We start from the raw sequence: 13,475 nt of genomic DNA on the forward strand, positions 1-13,475 counted from the left end.
AGCGGAACATTTAGATGAATTTCAGAAATTCACATCTATACAAATTTCTCATTATGTTGACGACATATTGATACAGGGAACAACGAAGGAAGAGGTGCAAGGGCAGTTGGATTTATTAATTGACCATATGAAAAAGAAGGGATGGGAAATAAATCCAACAAAAATACAAGGACCGGCAACATCGGTAAAATTTTTAGGAATCCAGTGGAATAGAGGATATGGGGAAATCACAGAGAAAGCAAAACGAAAAATATTAGATTTTCCTACTCCAAAGAATAAGCAGGAGATGCAATCATACATTGGTTTATTTGGGTTTTGGAGACAACATATTCCACATTTGAGTCAACTACTGAGCCCATTATACAAGGTAACTCGTAAAAAATATGAGTTTATGTGGGGAGAAGAACAGCAGGTTGCTTTTGGAAATGCTAAACTAGCCATACAGACAGCTGTAGATTTGTGGCCCATTAGAGAAGGGGAAGTGGAATTACATGTATCTATTAATCAAATGCATGCTAATTGGTCATTATGGCAAAAACAAAGTGGGAAACGGGTACCATTAGGATTCTGGAACAGGAAATTCCCGGAAGCAGGTGAAAAATATATTCCCTTCGAAAAACAACTTTTAGCATGTTATTGGGCGCTGGCTGAGACAGAACAAATAACATTAGGTCATACAGTACTATTGCGACCACAAATTCCAATTATGCAATGGGTAATGTCTGATCCCAAGTCAAATAGAGTAGGATATGCTCAGGAACAAAGTATTATTAAATGGAAATGGTACATTTCCCAAAGAGCTAAAATAGGTGAGCATGGGGTAGCTACTTTGCATGAAAAAATAGCTAATATTCCTAACGGAGAGCTGGAAATCATAAAGCCAGTATATGCTCATGAATCCCCAGTAAAATGGGGAGTGGGATTTGATAATCTCACGTCAGAACAACAAAAAACATGCTTGGTTCACAGATGGGTCTGCCAAATATGTGGGGGGAGAGCGGAAATGGAAAAGTGTGGCCTATAACCCTAAAACTGATACTACCCTGGTGATGGAGGGAAAAGGAATGAGCAGTCAATACGCTGAATTGATGGCGGTAGTCACTGCTTTAAGGAAAGAAAGAGGAGGGGAATGTCATCTTTTTACTGACTCCTGGTTGGTCGCTAATGGTCTTGCTACATGGTTAATGGGGTGGAAGTCCCATAATTGGTTAACTGTGGGGTAAAGAATTGTGGCAAGACATAGAAAAAATTGTACAAGAGACAATAGTGTCAGTATTTCATGTAGATGCACATATGCCTGTTGATTCAATGGAACGATTGTTTAATTCCCAAGCAGATGCTGCAGCTACCATTTCTGTAACAACTACTAATGAAATTCCTAAGGTGGAAGAATGGTTGGAAGGTACAGCCATTTGGGCACATCAGAAAAGTGGACATCTTGGAGAAAAAGCTACTTACAGGTGGGCTCAGGAACGAGGGATTCCTTTGACGATAGATGTGATCAAACATGTGATCGGAAAATGTCCGGTGTGTCAACATATCAAGAACGGGAAGTACCACATAAGGTAATGGGGCACATAAGCAGGGGGCGATTTGCCAGCCCAGATTTGGCAAATGGATTTCATAGGACCGTTACCCGAAAGTTGTAAATGTAAATATATGTGTACTGCTGTAGATTATTACTAGCATTCCCTTGTGCTTCTGCATCACAATGGAGCACTCTAAGGACTTTAGACATGATTATTCAGTATTATGGTATGCCCTTACAAATACAAACTGATAATGGATCACATTTTACGGGAGGGCAGATAAAAGAATATGCTAAGGAAAATAATATTGAATGGGTATATCACATGCCCTATTATCCCCAGGCAGCGGGATTAATTGAACGGATGAATGGACTTTTGAAAGAGGCCCTTAAAAAACTAACTACAGATGACAAATATGGGCAGTGGAGGGATAATGTAACCCCCAATTTGACGATTGGGAAACTGTCCATAGCTGCCATGGAATATTGGAAAATATACCTTGAAGCCAATATCCCTTACCGGGCCACGCCATTGGCTGCGGGATTAGATATGTACAGTCTGGATACATTGGTTATAAATCCCCAATCGGTAAAAGTTATTCCTACCGGAGTAGGAGTAAAAATTTCCACAGGGCATTATGGGCAATTAGCTACCCGTTCCAGTCTTGCTATAAGAGGAATTATCACTTTAGGGTGAGTAATTGATGCTGATTATCAAGGGGAGGTTAAAGTCATATTGATAAATTTAGGAGATAATGATGTAATAATTGCGAAGGGGGAACGAGTAGCTCAATTGTTATTGATACCAATCTATATCGTGCCAATTAGGGAAATAACCCCTCCTTCTCAGTTGACTGTAAGAGGGGAGGGGGGGTTTGGAGCTACAAATACCGTAAACGTAGGAGCCAAAATCTGGATTAGCAATCCTAAAGGACCTCCGGAACCAGCGGAGGTGATTGCAATCGAGAAAGATAAGGCTCTCCTTGTAATGAAACCAGGAGTGGAAAAATGGGAATATGTCCCTCAGGAGAAATGTTATTTGAGAGAGTAATAATGTTTTCTGAAACTTGCAGATATACGTGTGCCTTGGAATCCTTGGAATATGGTATGGGGTAAGAGGCGCTGCCCCCGGGCGACGTATTACAATTAAAGAAGGGGTCGTTACGTCATGGAGATGGAAGCATTCTTCAATGAATCGGAAGCAAGATAACTTCACTTACAGTGCTAACTCCAGATGTATCATTGCAAATGTGACAATAAAAAACCGTACATGGATTACAGAAATTAAAAGCAATGAATACACTAGACCAATCGCCCAATACGTATTATATGAGGGACTAAACACTACCTTGAATATAACTGCAGAAGTGCTAGTCATGTGTTGTCAAACAGAAGAATTTATGACATGGAACAGTTCGACCCAGAGGTATTTTGTTACAAACAATTGTACTACATATAATGGAACACCAATGAATATTACTGTAAATAGGTCTTATGTAGTATGTACTAATGCCACGGAAATTTATACTGGAAATGAGCAGATATGGAGGACCGTGTTTAATAAAACTATACCAAAAACCTTTTGGATACAATTTCAAGCACCAGAAGTACAATGTAATGATACTCACTGCATAGGAATGTTTATGTGTAAATATGTAGTGTTACCCCTCATACTAGGGGAACCTCAGAAGCAATTTTTCTGGGCACCTAAATTTAACGGACAAATGATTGATATGAATAACCAAACTCATGATTTAACATTTTGTGACTCCACATTGTAAGGACAAACCAAAAATGATAGTACCCTTTGCAGGATGCTTACACAATATGTCAACACTTCTTTGGCAGAATCAAACTTATGTTTTAACACCTGATATAGGATTTAGAACAAATGTATTCTGGGAGTTGTTCTTTTCCGTTCCAAATTGGGATTTAAAGTTGGGAAAGTTAAAAGCTATAATACTAGGATCCCGTATGATAAATCAGTCCATAAGGAATATTGTATTCACCCTTTAATTATACTAACCATAATAGTACTTGTTCTGTCCTTGTGGAATTGTTATGTGGTTTATGGACTATGCTGTAAATCAACACGGCCCACGATGGTATCCTATGGCAGTATCACTCAATAAGGACCGAATGTGATACGAATGTGAAACGGATGGTATGAGAGAATTATTAATATTGAATGACACTGCCTTGGATCCGGGGCAGACGTTAAAAGAACAGGTACTATGAAAACAAGTCGTAATCACGAGGCAGGCTAGGAGTTTCTAACACATACTAATTGGTAAACATCCCCCCCCCCCCGGAATTCAGTTAGCTCAATCCACAAGCATTCAGTTAGCTCAATCCACAAGCATTCAGTTAGCTCAATCCATAAGGAGGGGATGTGTAGTCAAATTGGTAAACATCCTCCACAAGAAGGGGATGGGTAGTCAGCTCACGAGGCAGGCTAGGAGTTTCTAACACATACTGATTGGTAAACATCCCCCCGGCATTCAGTTAGCTCAATCCACAAGGAGGGGATGTGTATAAATAGTGCCTTCCCAGAAAGAAAAGGAGGGACTTTTTTTTTCCACTGCTGACGAGCTGTGTGATGACATTTTTTGAGTAAGCCTCCTGATCGTGGTCCCCCGACGGAGTGATGATGCAATAACCGGTAACGTATTGATTCAAACTCTGTACTTAATCAACGATTATGGCTAGAAATATTGTATTTATGTAATAAAACTTAATTTGTATACTATTTTGATCTCCTGGCATTCTTCCCAGTGAGGAAAGTGACCGAAGACCTTTTATTGCCTTTTAAAATAGTAATACAGGGTCCTTCAGATCAGGATCAGGTAGCGCAAAAGCCGCAGCAGGCTGAGGATATGCCCAAAGGCACAACACCACTAAGATACACTGCAGAGACAGATTGAGACTACTCAGGAGAAGAACACTTGTTCTGAAACTTGGACCACAAAAATTTCATAAATTTAGAACAAGTGTTTGGCTCCTGGAGAATAGAGTCACCCCTTAGATGACTTGCATTTGTACTCCCAAACTCTAAAAACAGCAATTTTAGGATTTTTCAGGAGGGGGAACACAGGGGAACATCCAGAAACAATCAAACCTCCATTTTTCTAACTTCCCCCTATTTCTCTCAATGTACTCACTGTGACCTGAAAGGACCTGCAACCTGCTTTCAGCTCTCTCACAGTAGATGGATGAGAAAATTCACTGCCACAAAGCTAGGAATGCTTCTGCAAAGCTGATCTTCAGGCTGCCAATCAGACTCCCATGTCTGACTACACTTCCACCTCTGCAGACCAACAGATGCACACTGGGATGAGCGGAGGTGTGAAGATGCAGTCAGCACCCTGCAAAACATCACCAAGCCTCCTAAGGGTGCCCGACAGCCAGCACTCGACCCTGAGCTCCAGAGAAAACTATGCAGGTTGGCTAACAGGTACCCAGTGGGATTGGCCTATCAGCTACAGACCAGTGTCTGTGAATTCTTAAGCAGGCAGAGCTTCAAAATCGCTCCAAACAACAAATTACCTGAAAAAAGGATGAAATTACATCAAATTAAAAATAATAAAATGGGGGAGTTGAACAAACACTCCTGCAGGCAAACTTGCAGAAGGAAAAAACTGTAGGTAGAGCTAGAGAGCCCAGTGAAGTACAACAGAGGCAGAGTGAAAAATTCAAGAGTGGATTCCTTCTGCAGCAGAATGTGGCTATGGGGAAATAACACATCTGTCTAGAATGTCTCACATATTGCACTGGAAAAATATGTTACACTGTTATGGCCATAATCCTAATCTAAAATTAGATGGCACATATTTTATTTACAGGTAGATTGGATCAAGCAAAGTTACTCACCTGTGACAGCTGTTCTCTGAGGACAGCAGGCATACATTCTCACATCTGGGTAATATCATCCACAGAACCTGGCAAAGTAAAAATGTGTACTAGCACTTTAAATCTTTAGGACCACCTGTACTGCACGCATGATGGTGCCTTCCCGATGAGGAAGGGTTGTGAAATTATATGCCTGCTGTCCTCGGAGAACACCTGCTACAGATGAGTAACTTTGCTTTCTCTGAGGACAAGCAGGCATAATATTCTCACATCTGGGACTCCCAAGCTGTCAGGATCATGCCTCTAAGAAAAGGGTTAATATTAACTACCATGAACCTGGCAAAACTAAAATACAGTGGTACCTTGGTTTACGAGCATAATTCGTTCCACAACCATGCTCGTAAACCAAAATACTCGTATATCAAAGCGAGTTTCCCCATAGGAAATAATGGAAACTCGCTTTGATACATTCCCACCCCCCTGAGGCCAGCAGCGCTGCTCCCCCCCCCCAAGAACCGGCATTGCTCCCCCCCTAGGTGATCCGCCATCCCCCCTGCTTGTTTCCCCCCCCCCCCCGCGATCCGGTGAGCCCCCTGCTCACGTCGCACCCCCTCCCCGCTGCGATCCGGCATCCCCCAGGCATCTACCCACCTACCCGATCACATTTCTTACCACCAGCACCAACGCACAGGACATGCTGGTGCCCAAAGATCTGCCTCCTTCGTGATGGGCCTTGAGCATCTGCGCATGCTCAAGGCTTTCAGGTTCCCGTTCTCTCCGAGATTCTTAAAATAAGAAACTGTTTTCTTCTCTTATGGGTAGATCGTGACATGTCTGGATACATTCTCACTACATTTGACATAAATGGAATATCTTTATATTTAAAAAAAAAAAAAAAGCGTAAGCATCCATTCCCTTTCTGAATCAATAGCAAATTGTACAAGCAGCGTAGCAGTTGCCGGTGCCTCACTATCAGCTCTCTCTAAGAAATTAGTTAAATCCAAACTAACAGCAGATAAATTCTGCTGGTTTGGATTTTGATCCTTAACTCTATTTGGTAAATAGTAAATTTTAGAGAGGGATGGATAGGAGGACTCAGGAACTTTCAAAATTTCAGTTAAATATTTCTTAAATGTATCATGTGCTAATATAAGTGATAGCTTAGGAAAATTTATAATCTGAAGATTACATCTCCTGGTTGTATTCTCCAGCATTTCTACTTTGAAATGAAGATTCCCACTATCCTTCACCCAAGTTAAGGCCTGGGATTCAACAGTTTTTAATCTGGTCTCATGTCCATCCACTTTATTTTCCAGACTAGATTCTCTATTTTTTAGATCCAAATTTTCTGAAACAACTGTTGTGTAACGCGGTGTAAGATGCTACATTTGAGTCCCCAGGAAGAGTTGAAATTAGATATTGCTTCCCAAAGTGTTTCCATATTAAAAACTTTGGATCTTTCCATGGGTACAAGCTCTGTTCCAAGGCCCACTGGTTGAATCAAAGTACCTATGACCTCAGCAGGAGTCGCTTTCAGCTTGAAAAAATATGCTGCTTCTCACTTTCCGAATTCTCAGATGACTGTCTCAAAGGCTTCTCTGCTCCTCCTCCAGAGTCAGCTACCATGCCCTGTTGGTCAGGAGAGAGAATGCTCTGGGCCGTTTCCTCCTCCATCTTTCCCTCTAGTGCCCCAGGGCGACTCGGAGGACTCCACTCCTCCAGAGATAGAGTAGTTCCCTCGATAGAGAGGACTGATGCTTCAGCCTGCGCGCCTCCCACAGCCGAGGAGTTCTCCAGTTCTCTTGTTCGAGCTCCACGCTCGAGAAAGACGTCCATCGGGCCCACTGGTGCATTAGGTTTCTTCGGGACGACCCGGACCTTGGATTTCCTCTTAACCATCGGAAAATGGTAAGGAAAAATTTTAACCAGCAACTCTGTGGCATCTCAGCATAAGCAACCAGCCACCATCTTAGTTGAGCTCCCTGTTTTTCTGATTTAATTTTAAAATATTTTTACTCACAACATCCTGCAATTCTGTGCGAAACACAAGAAAACACTCATAATTAAAAATACTTCTCAGTAAAACAAAGACCTTAAATGAACATAAAAGCAGCTTCATCTTAAAACTATAATACCAGCAACAGGTTAAACTGAATAGTATCACTCAAACAGTACTATTTTAATCAATTTCCTGAAGCTTACTAAGAATGGAGTTCTCTTTGATTCAAGCGGCAAGATGTTCCACAACATGCCCTAAACTGCTAACGTGGAGTGGCAGTGACATTCTAGTCTCACCTGCTTCAAAGATGGCATCTCTAAACAGAATTACTCATCAGAACGTAACATCTGACTTGGCTGATATGAATTAAAAAGACTGCTCATCACTGCCGGCTGTTGAGTATGTCACAGCTTATAGATCAAACAAAGCTACCGCAATTCAAGCAGAAACAGGTAACCAATGGAGATTTACTAGAATTGGAGTTATATGATCAAATTTAGCAGCCCCAACAATTAATTGTGCCGCAGCATTTTGTACCAATTGCAATGCCCGAATCACATACTTTGGCAAACCAAAGGGCATTGCAATAATCGAATGCAGGAGTCAATATTGTTCTTATCACTGTGCGAAAGTCCTCTGCCGGAAGAAAATCCCTTAGTTTTTGAAGCAACCTCAGTTTAAAAAAGGCTTGAAATACCACTGATCTTATCTGAGGTTTAAAAGACAAGGTATAATCCAAAATAACTCCCAGATATTTACTTGTAGTGGAAACCGAGATTACTGTATTATTCAGAGTTATCGCCGAAGGAAATGAATCAAGTTGCTTTTGTCAGCCAATACATAGTACTTCAGTTTTGTCCTTATTCAATTTCAAATGGTTGGAATCCATCCATTCCTTGATCACACGAAAACAGTGCTTAACCCATTCAACAGCCTCTGGCAAGGAACCTTTTACTGGCAACAGAAACTGGATATCATCAGCATAGAGCTTTAGCTAACCCCGAGCTCTTGCAATTCACTACATAATGCAAGCAGATAGATATTGAATGAAACACTTTTTTTTTTCCTTTTAACAACAGTGTTTTTTGCGAAATCCGGAACAAAATGAATGTAGGCATCTTGATATTTTAGACCTTTATTTTGTTTTGCCAGCTGAAATACTTCAATGACCTGTTGGTGTCGCAATAGTTTAAAAATCAGTGGCCGTGGACCCTTCTGTTTTTTTGATCTTCTTGCCGGCACTCTATGCGCTCTCTCTACCTCTACAGGGAACTTTGTTTTAAGCGGAAGTATTTTAGGTAACAGATTTTCAATAAAAGAGACAGCATTTCCTTTTTCCGCCCCTTCCGGCAAGCCAAGCAAATGTAAATTACTCCTCCTTTCGCGGTTTGAGCAATCTTCCAGCTCTCTAGTAAGTAACTCAATTTTTTCCTTTCCGTTTTATTATGGCATACTTCTTCCTCCACCATTATCATTCTTTCTTCTAAGTTTTTTGATTTTATTTCCATCAGATCCATCTTTTTATTTAAAGTTAAAACTTCATCCGTCAGTTCAGCAACCTTTTTTACTATAGTCGATAAAATTTATTTAATTTCCTTTATTACTTCCACATCTCCACTCTTTAAAGCCATCTCTTGTTCTGTCTTCGCTCTTTTACTGCTTCCCGACACTGCAAAATCATTTTTGTTTTGCTTCCCCGACGCCATCTCCTATATTTCCTTATTTAGATAAAATAAATGCCTTTTGGAAACTAATTTGGCCCCAAATTAATAAATTATTAGAAAATCATGTAGGACTGTCTAATGACACTATATTATTTGGTACAGCAATGAGAGTTCAGAGTCCGATTTCTGCAAATAATAACAAGTTATTATTAATATTGACAGGGGTCGCCATGCAACAAATTACTCAAAATTGGAAAGATTATATTAAGTTAAATTATACATTTTGGTGGAATTCAGTTTGCCACATATATAAGATAGAAAAGATGATAGCGTTACAACAAGGAAATTTTCATAATTTTAAAAAAATATGGGGACCGTTGACTATTTACTCTAATGATCAGATATCTTAAGCACATGGTTAGTTTATATTTGGGTTGGGATGGGGAATATGTATTATATGGTCATGGGAATATTGATAAAGAGGGGGGTATTTATTTTTATTTTATAAGAATATATGATTGTAATTACAAGTGATTTGTGAAAATTGTTTTATTATTTATAATTCACTTGATGTAAGAATTAAAAATGAATAAAGATTTAAAAAATAAATAAATAAAGATATTGAATGAAACAGTGGTAATGCAGACTCTTGGGGAACTCCGCATATCAACATTGCCAACACAGAACATTCTTCCAGATAGAAAAGAGGTAAACTACTGCAGTATCATACCACTAATAACCCATAACCTTAGCAAGAGGATCTGATGTACAACAGTGTCAAATGTTAGCCCCATCTGTCTGATAAAATTAGTAAAAAGACAGACTTTCTGGTGGATATTGAGTAGTGGTGTCAGTGTCTCCAGCCATTCTTGATATACACAAAGTTAAGCTGAAAAGTTTTTCATATTGCAACTTCCTGGCTTTAAGCGACCTTCTCTACAATTTAGAGCAGTGTGCAGGAAATGTCTCATGTTCAGGACCTAGGCACTGGACACACCAGTTGTGGGTCTGTTCCTGAAATGTTCCTGTAGGATTGAATTCACTGCTTGAAGTTCCTAAGAGCCTTGAACATAGAAGGATAAACCATTGACATGAGGTCAAAGGACTCTATGGTCCAGGAAGTAAATGGTAAGCTGGAAAATGCTCAATGCTCCTGGTCTGAAAACAGGCTGAAGAGAGCCCAAAGGTCCGAAAGAAAAATTCAGTAAAAAATCCAAAATTTTTAAACCGAATAGATGAAAAAGAAATTAAACAGAAAAATATGACTAAACTGAAGAAAAAAATAAACAGGAAGGCACAAAAAACTATAAAGTTTAACGCGCTTAGAAACATTCTAAGCAGCAGTTTCTCAACTCTGTGGAAAATGGATAGTCCTACAAACTAACATCGGGCAGGAAGGAACCAGCACAAGCAAGGTATGGGCAGTCTTAAAGTTTTCAAGTGTCTGTATACTTTTTGACTGGCCGTGCCAGGGTTCCGTGGATGACGTCACCCATATGTGATAATATGCTGCCTGCTTGTCTTCAGATAATGCCAGTTTCAGACAAATTCTACTAAATTTCATTGAGGTAACAATAAAGATATAAAAGAACAAAAGCATTTCAAATTAACTGGCTAAAACAAAGAGACAAATTATAACAACCTATGTGAGCCAAAATGTTAGAAAACTATTGGATCCCTATCCATCGGTGTGCTGAGAAAAGCTGGCAAACGACTTTTTTTTTTTAAACTTCAAAGTGTTTTGTGCTACCTTGATAGGTCACGAATAGACAGTCGTGGTCCTCTAGGGCCACAAATCAGTTGGGCTTTCAAGATTTCCACAATGAAAATGCACAGTAGTTTAGTGAGGAAAGTTTGTGCCTGGGGTGGAAGTGCTCAGCATTGTCGCATGCTTTCCAGCAGCGTGTAGGGAAGTGATTCTTAGATGCACTCTTCCCCACCCCCCGGTACCTCTTCTAGCCTTCACCAGTAGAGAGCAGGATCTTTTACCCACTGCTCATATCCCGCAAACAGGAAGTGATGTGAAAGGGAGGGCTGAGGCCAACGTGAACAGTAGAAAGCAGCTGTTATCCACTGCTGGCTAGAAGAGGTTGGGGGAGGACAATGTATTTAAGAACCCCTCCCCCAATCAACAATGGGGGGGTGAGATGTTGGTGCCCCCACCAAGTTGGTGCCTGAGGTGCTCTTTCTCCATTTCTCTCTCTTATTATTTTTAAACCTTACCCTACTCTATTGTTTCCACCTTACTACTTCTTTTAGTATGCTCCTAAACCCAATCAAGTGCTATCCACTAAGCTCATATGAGACAAGACCCATGCCAAATATGCTATGCAAAGACACAAAAGTAATAAAGCAAAATAGGAAGTTACTAGAGGGCTGATATTTATTTTACAAGTCCATTACCTCTTTGTATTGCTCTTTTAACTTTCAGAAACTACAGCAATGTCATGACATGGTCTCTTAACTCCTGCCAGCAACACAGCTACCTCTTTCTTGGAAAGGGAATGAATGAGTGATTTCACAATAAATCCAATTCTTCCTTGCAGAAACTAGTGATACCATTTGGAAGGCATTAGTTCTGTCCATGAACTAATCCTGCTCGATTCAGGAAAAAACATTTCGATTCGATTCAGCCTATTGAATCGATTTTTCGATTCGATTTTCCTGCCCAATTGGGTGGTTTTTTCCAAACATCCTGGTGGGTTTATTTTATAGCCTCTTCACCCCCTTTGCCCTCTCCTACCCACACTGGTCCCGTGGTGTAAACAAAATAAACAAACAAAAAAATACTTTTCCTCTTTCTGTTAAATCCTAGCTCACATTCACGGTCCAACACCAGCTCTGGAAGGATACACATTTCAAATCTGATATATAGTAATCACAAAACAGAAAATAAAATTATTTTTCCTATCTTTTGTTGTCTGGTCATTTTTCAAATCATGTTGGTCTGGTTGTCTTCTGATCAGGCTCTCCTTCTTTCTTCTTGCTAATCATCCATCTTCCATCTCTGTCCTCCCCTTCTGTTTCCCTTTCATCCTGCGGAGGTCTGGCATCTTTCCTTTTGTTCATCTCCATCCCCCCGCAGCTGCAGCAATGGACCCAACCATCCACAGATCCACCATCTCTCTTTTTCTCAACTACCCTTTCATCCAGCATCTCTCTTCTGTGTCCCTGTCCCTATTCTCCTCTTCAGTACTGTCCCCCTTGTGTCCCTGTTCCTATGCTCCCTCCATGCCCAGCATCTTATCTCTTCCCATATTCAGCTTCTTCGTTCTCTCTTCCTTATCTCCTGTATCCCCTTCCCCAGGTACAGGCTTTCTCCTGCTATCTCTCCTGCCATCCTTCACCCTGCCCACCTACTTTGGAGCAGTATCTGTCCCTCTTGTACTCTTCCCATTGTGGTCTTGCATTTCTCTCTCTCTCTCTCTCTCCATTAGTCCAGCACCTCTCCTCTGCTTTCCTCCCCCTCTTTTTGGTTTGGTCTCTCTCTTCCCTTCACCCCAGGTCTGGCATCTCCCCTCCCCTCTCTTACTCCTTCCTCTGCACAGGCCTGCCTCCCCGCCATGAAGGCCTGCTCCCCCTGTGAAGGCCTGCCCTCCTGCCGCCCAAGGCCTGCTCCCCCCAGCTTCCCCCGTTTACCTTAAGCTAATATGGCAGCCTGCAGGATTGCTGGTGCTATAGCGATTCCTGCAGCTGCCTTATCCTCAGCGGTACGTTTCCTCTGATGTCAGATGAGGGGCGGGACTGTAGCAGAAAGAACGTGCCACTGAGGATGACGGGCATCTGCAGGGATCGTTATAGCATCAGCGATCCTGCAGGCTGCCATATTAACTTAAGCCGGTAAGAGCGAGGAAGCAGGGGAAACATTCACGCCTTTCCGAATGACCTTCCCCCCTCAAGCCGGAGCGGCAGAGGACAGCAGCAAGAGGCAGCGCTGCCGCTCCTGCTTTAGGAAGGCACGGGGGGAAGAATCGGCCATTGAATCGGGAGGCTGATTTTTCTTAAAATTGAATTGATTCGAATCGTGAATCGGGCAGCACTACCATTTACTCTTTAGTTGCAACCCCTCCCCCTGAATAAAAACCCCCAAAACAAACACTTAACCATGAAAACAAGAAAATACTTCTGAAGCAAATGAAAATCTCTAAGCAAAGGGTGAATACTCACTCAGCCAGTTCTGCTCTAAAACGCCAGTTCCTACTGTTGTCTGTCACCAGGAACTCCTGTAACTGATAGAGATACTCTCGCCGTCTGTCAAGATGGAGAAGCTGGAAAAAAAGAAACATAAAAATTTATCTGAACTTAGGTGTGCAGGTCATAATCAAAACTTTATGCAAATGAAGTATCTGCTCCTACAGTCGAAAACATGCACGATTTTGTTAAATCTATTCACCAACATAGTTCACTCATTACAAGCTATCCTGGCAGAAAGCTT

At 41.2% G+C, this 13,475-nt stretch overlaps 1 protein-coding gene across 7 annotated transcripts in view; it reads right to left on the reverse strand.

Annotated features, from left to right (window-relative positions):
* PPP4R1 (protein phosphatase 4 regulatory subunit 1) overlaps nucleotides 1–13,475 on the reverse strand; it is a 354,086-nt gene that overhangs the window by 35,879 nt on the left and 304,732 nt on the right. For all 7 annotated transcript variants that reach the window (XM_033934064.1, XM_033934063.1, XM_033934068.1 and 4 more), the window contains one exon: nucleotides 13,208–13,308. In XM_033934064.1, the coding sequence (XP_033789955.1) occupies nucleotides 13,208–13,308 (101 nt within the window). The remainder of the gene's footprint in view (nucleotides 1–13,207; nucleotides 13,309–13,475) is intronic.

The sequence above is a fragment of the Geotrypetes seraphini genome, chromosome 2, assembly GCF_902459505.1.
Source record: "Geotrypetes seraphini chromosome 2, aGeoSer1.1, whole genome shotgun sequence".
Taxonomy (NCBI): Eukaryota; Metazoa; Chordata; class Amphibia; order Gymnophiona; family Dermophiidae; genus Geotrypetes; species Geotrypetes seraphini.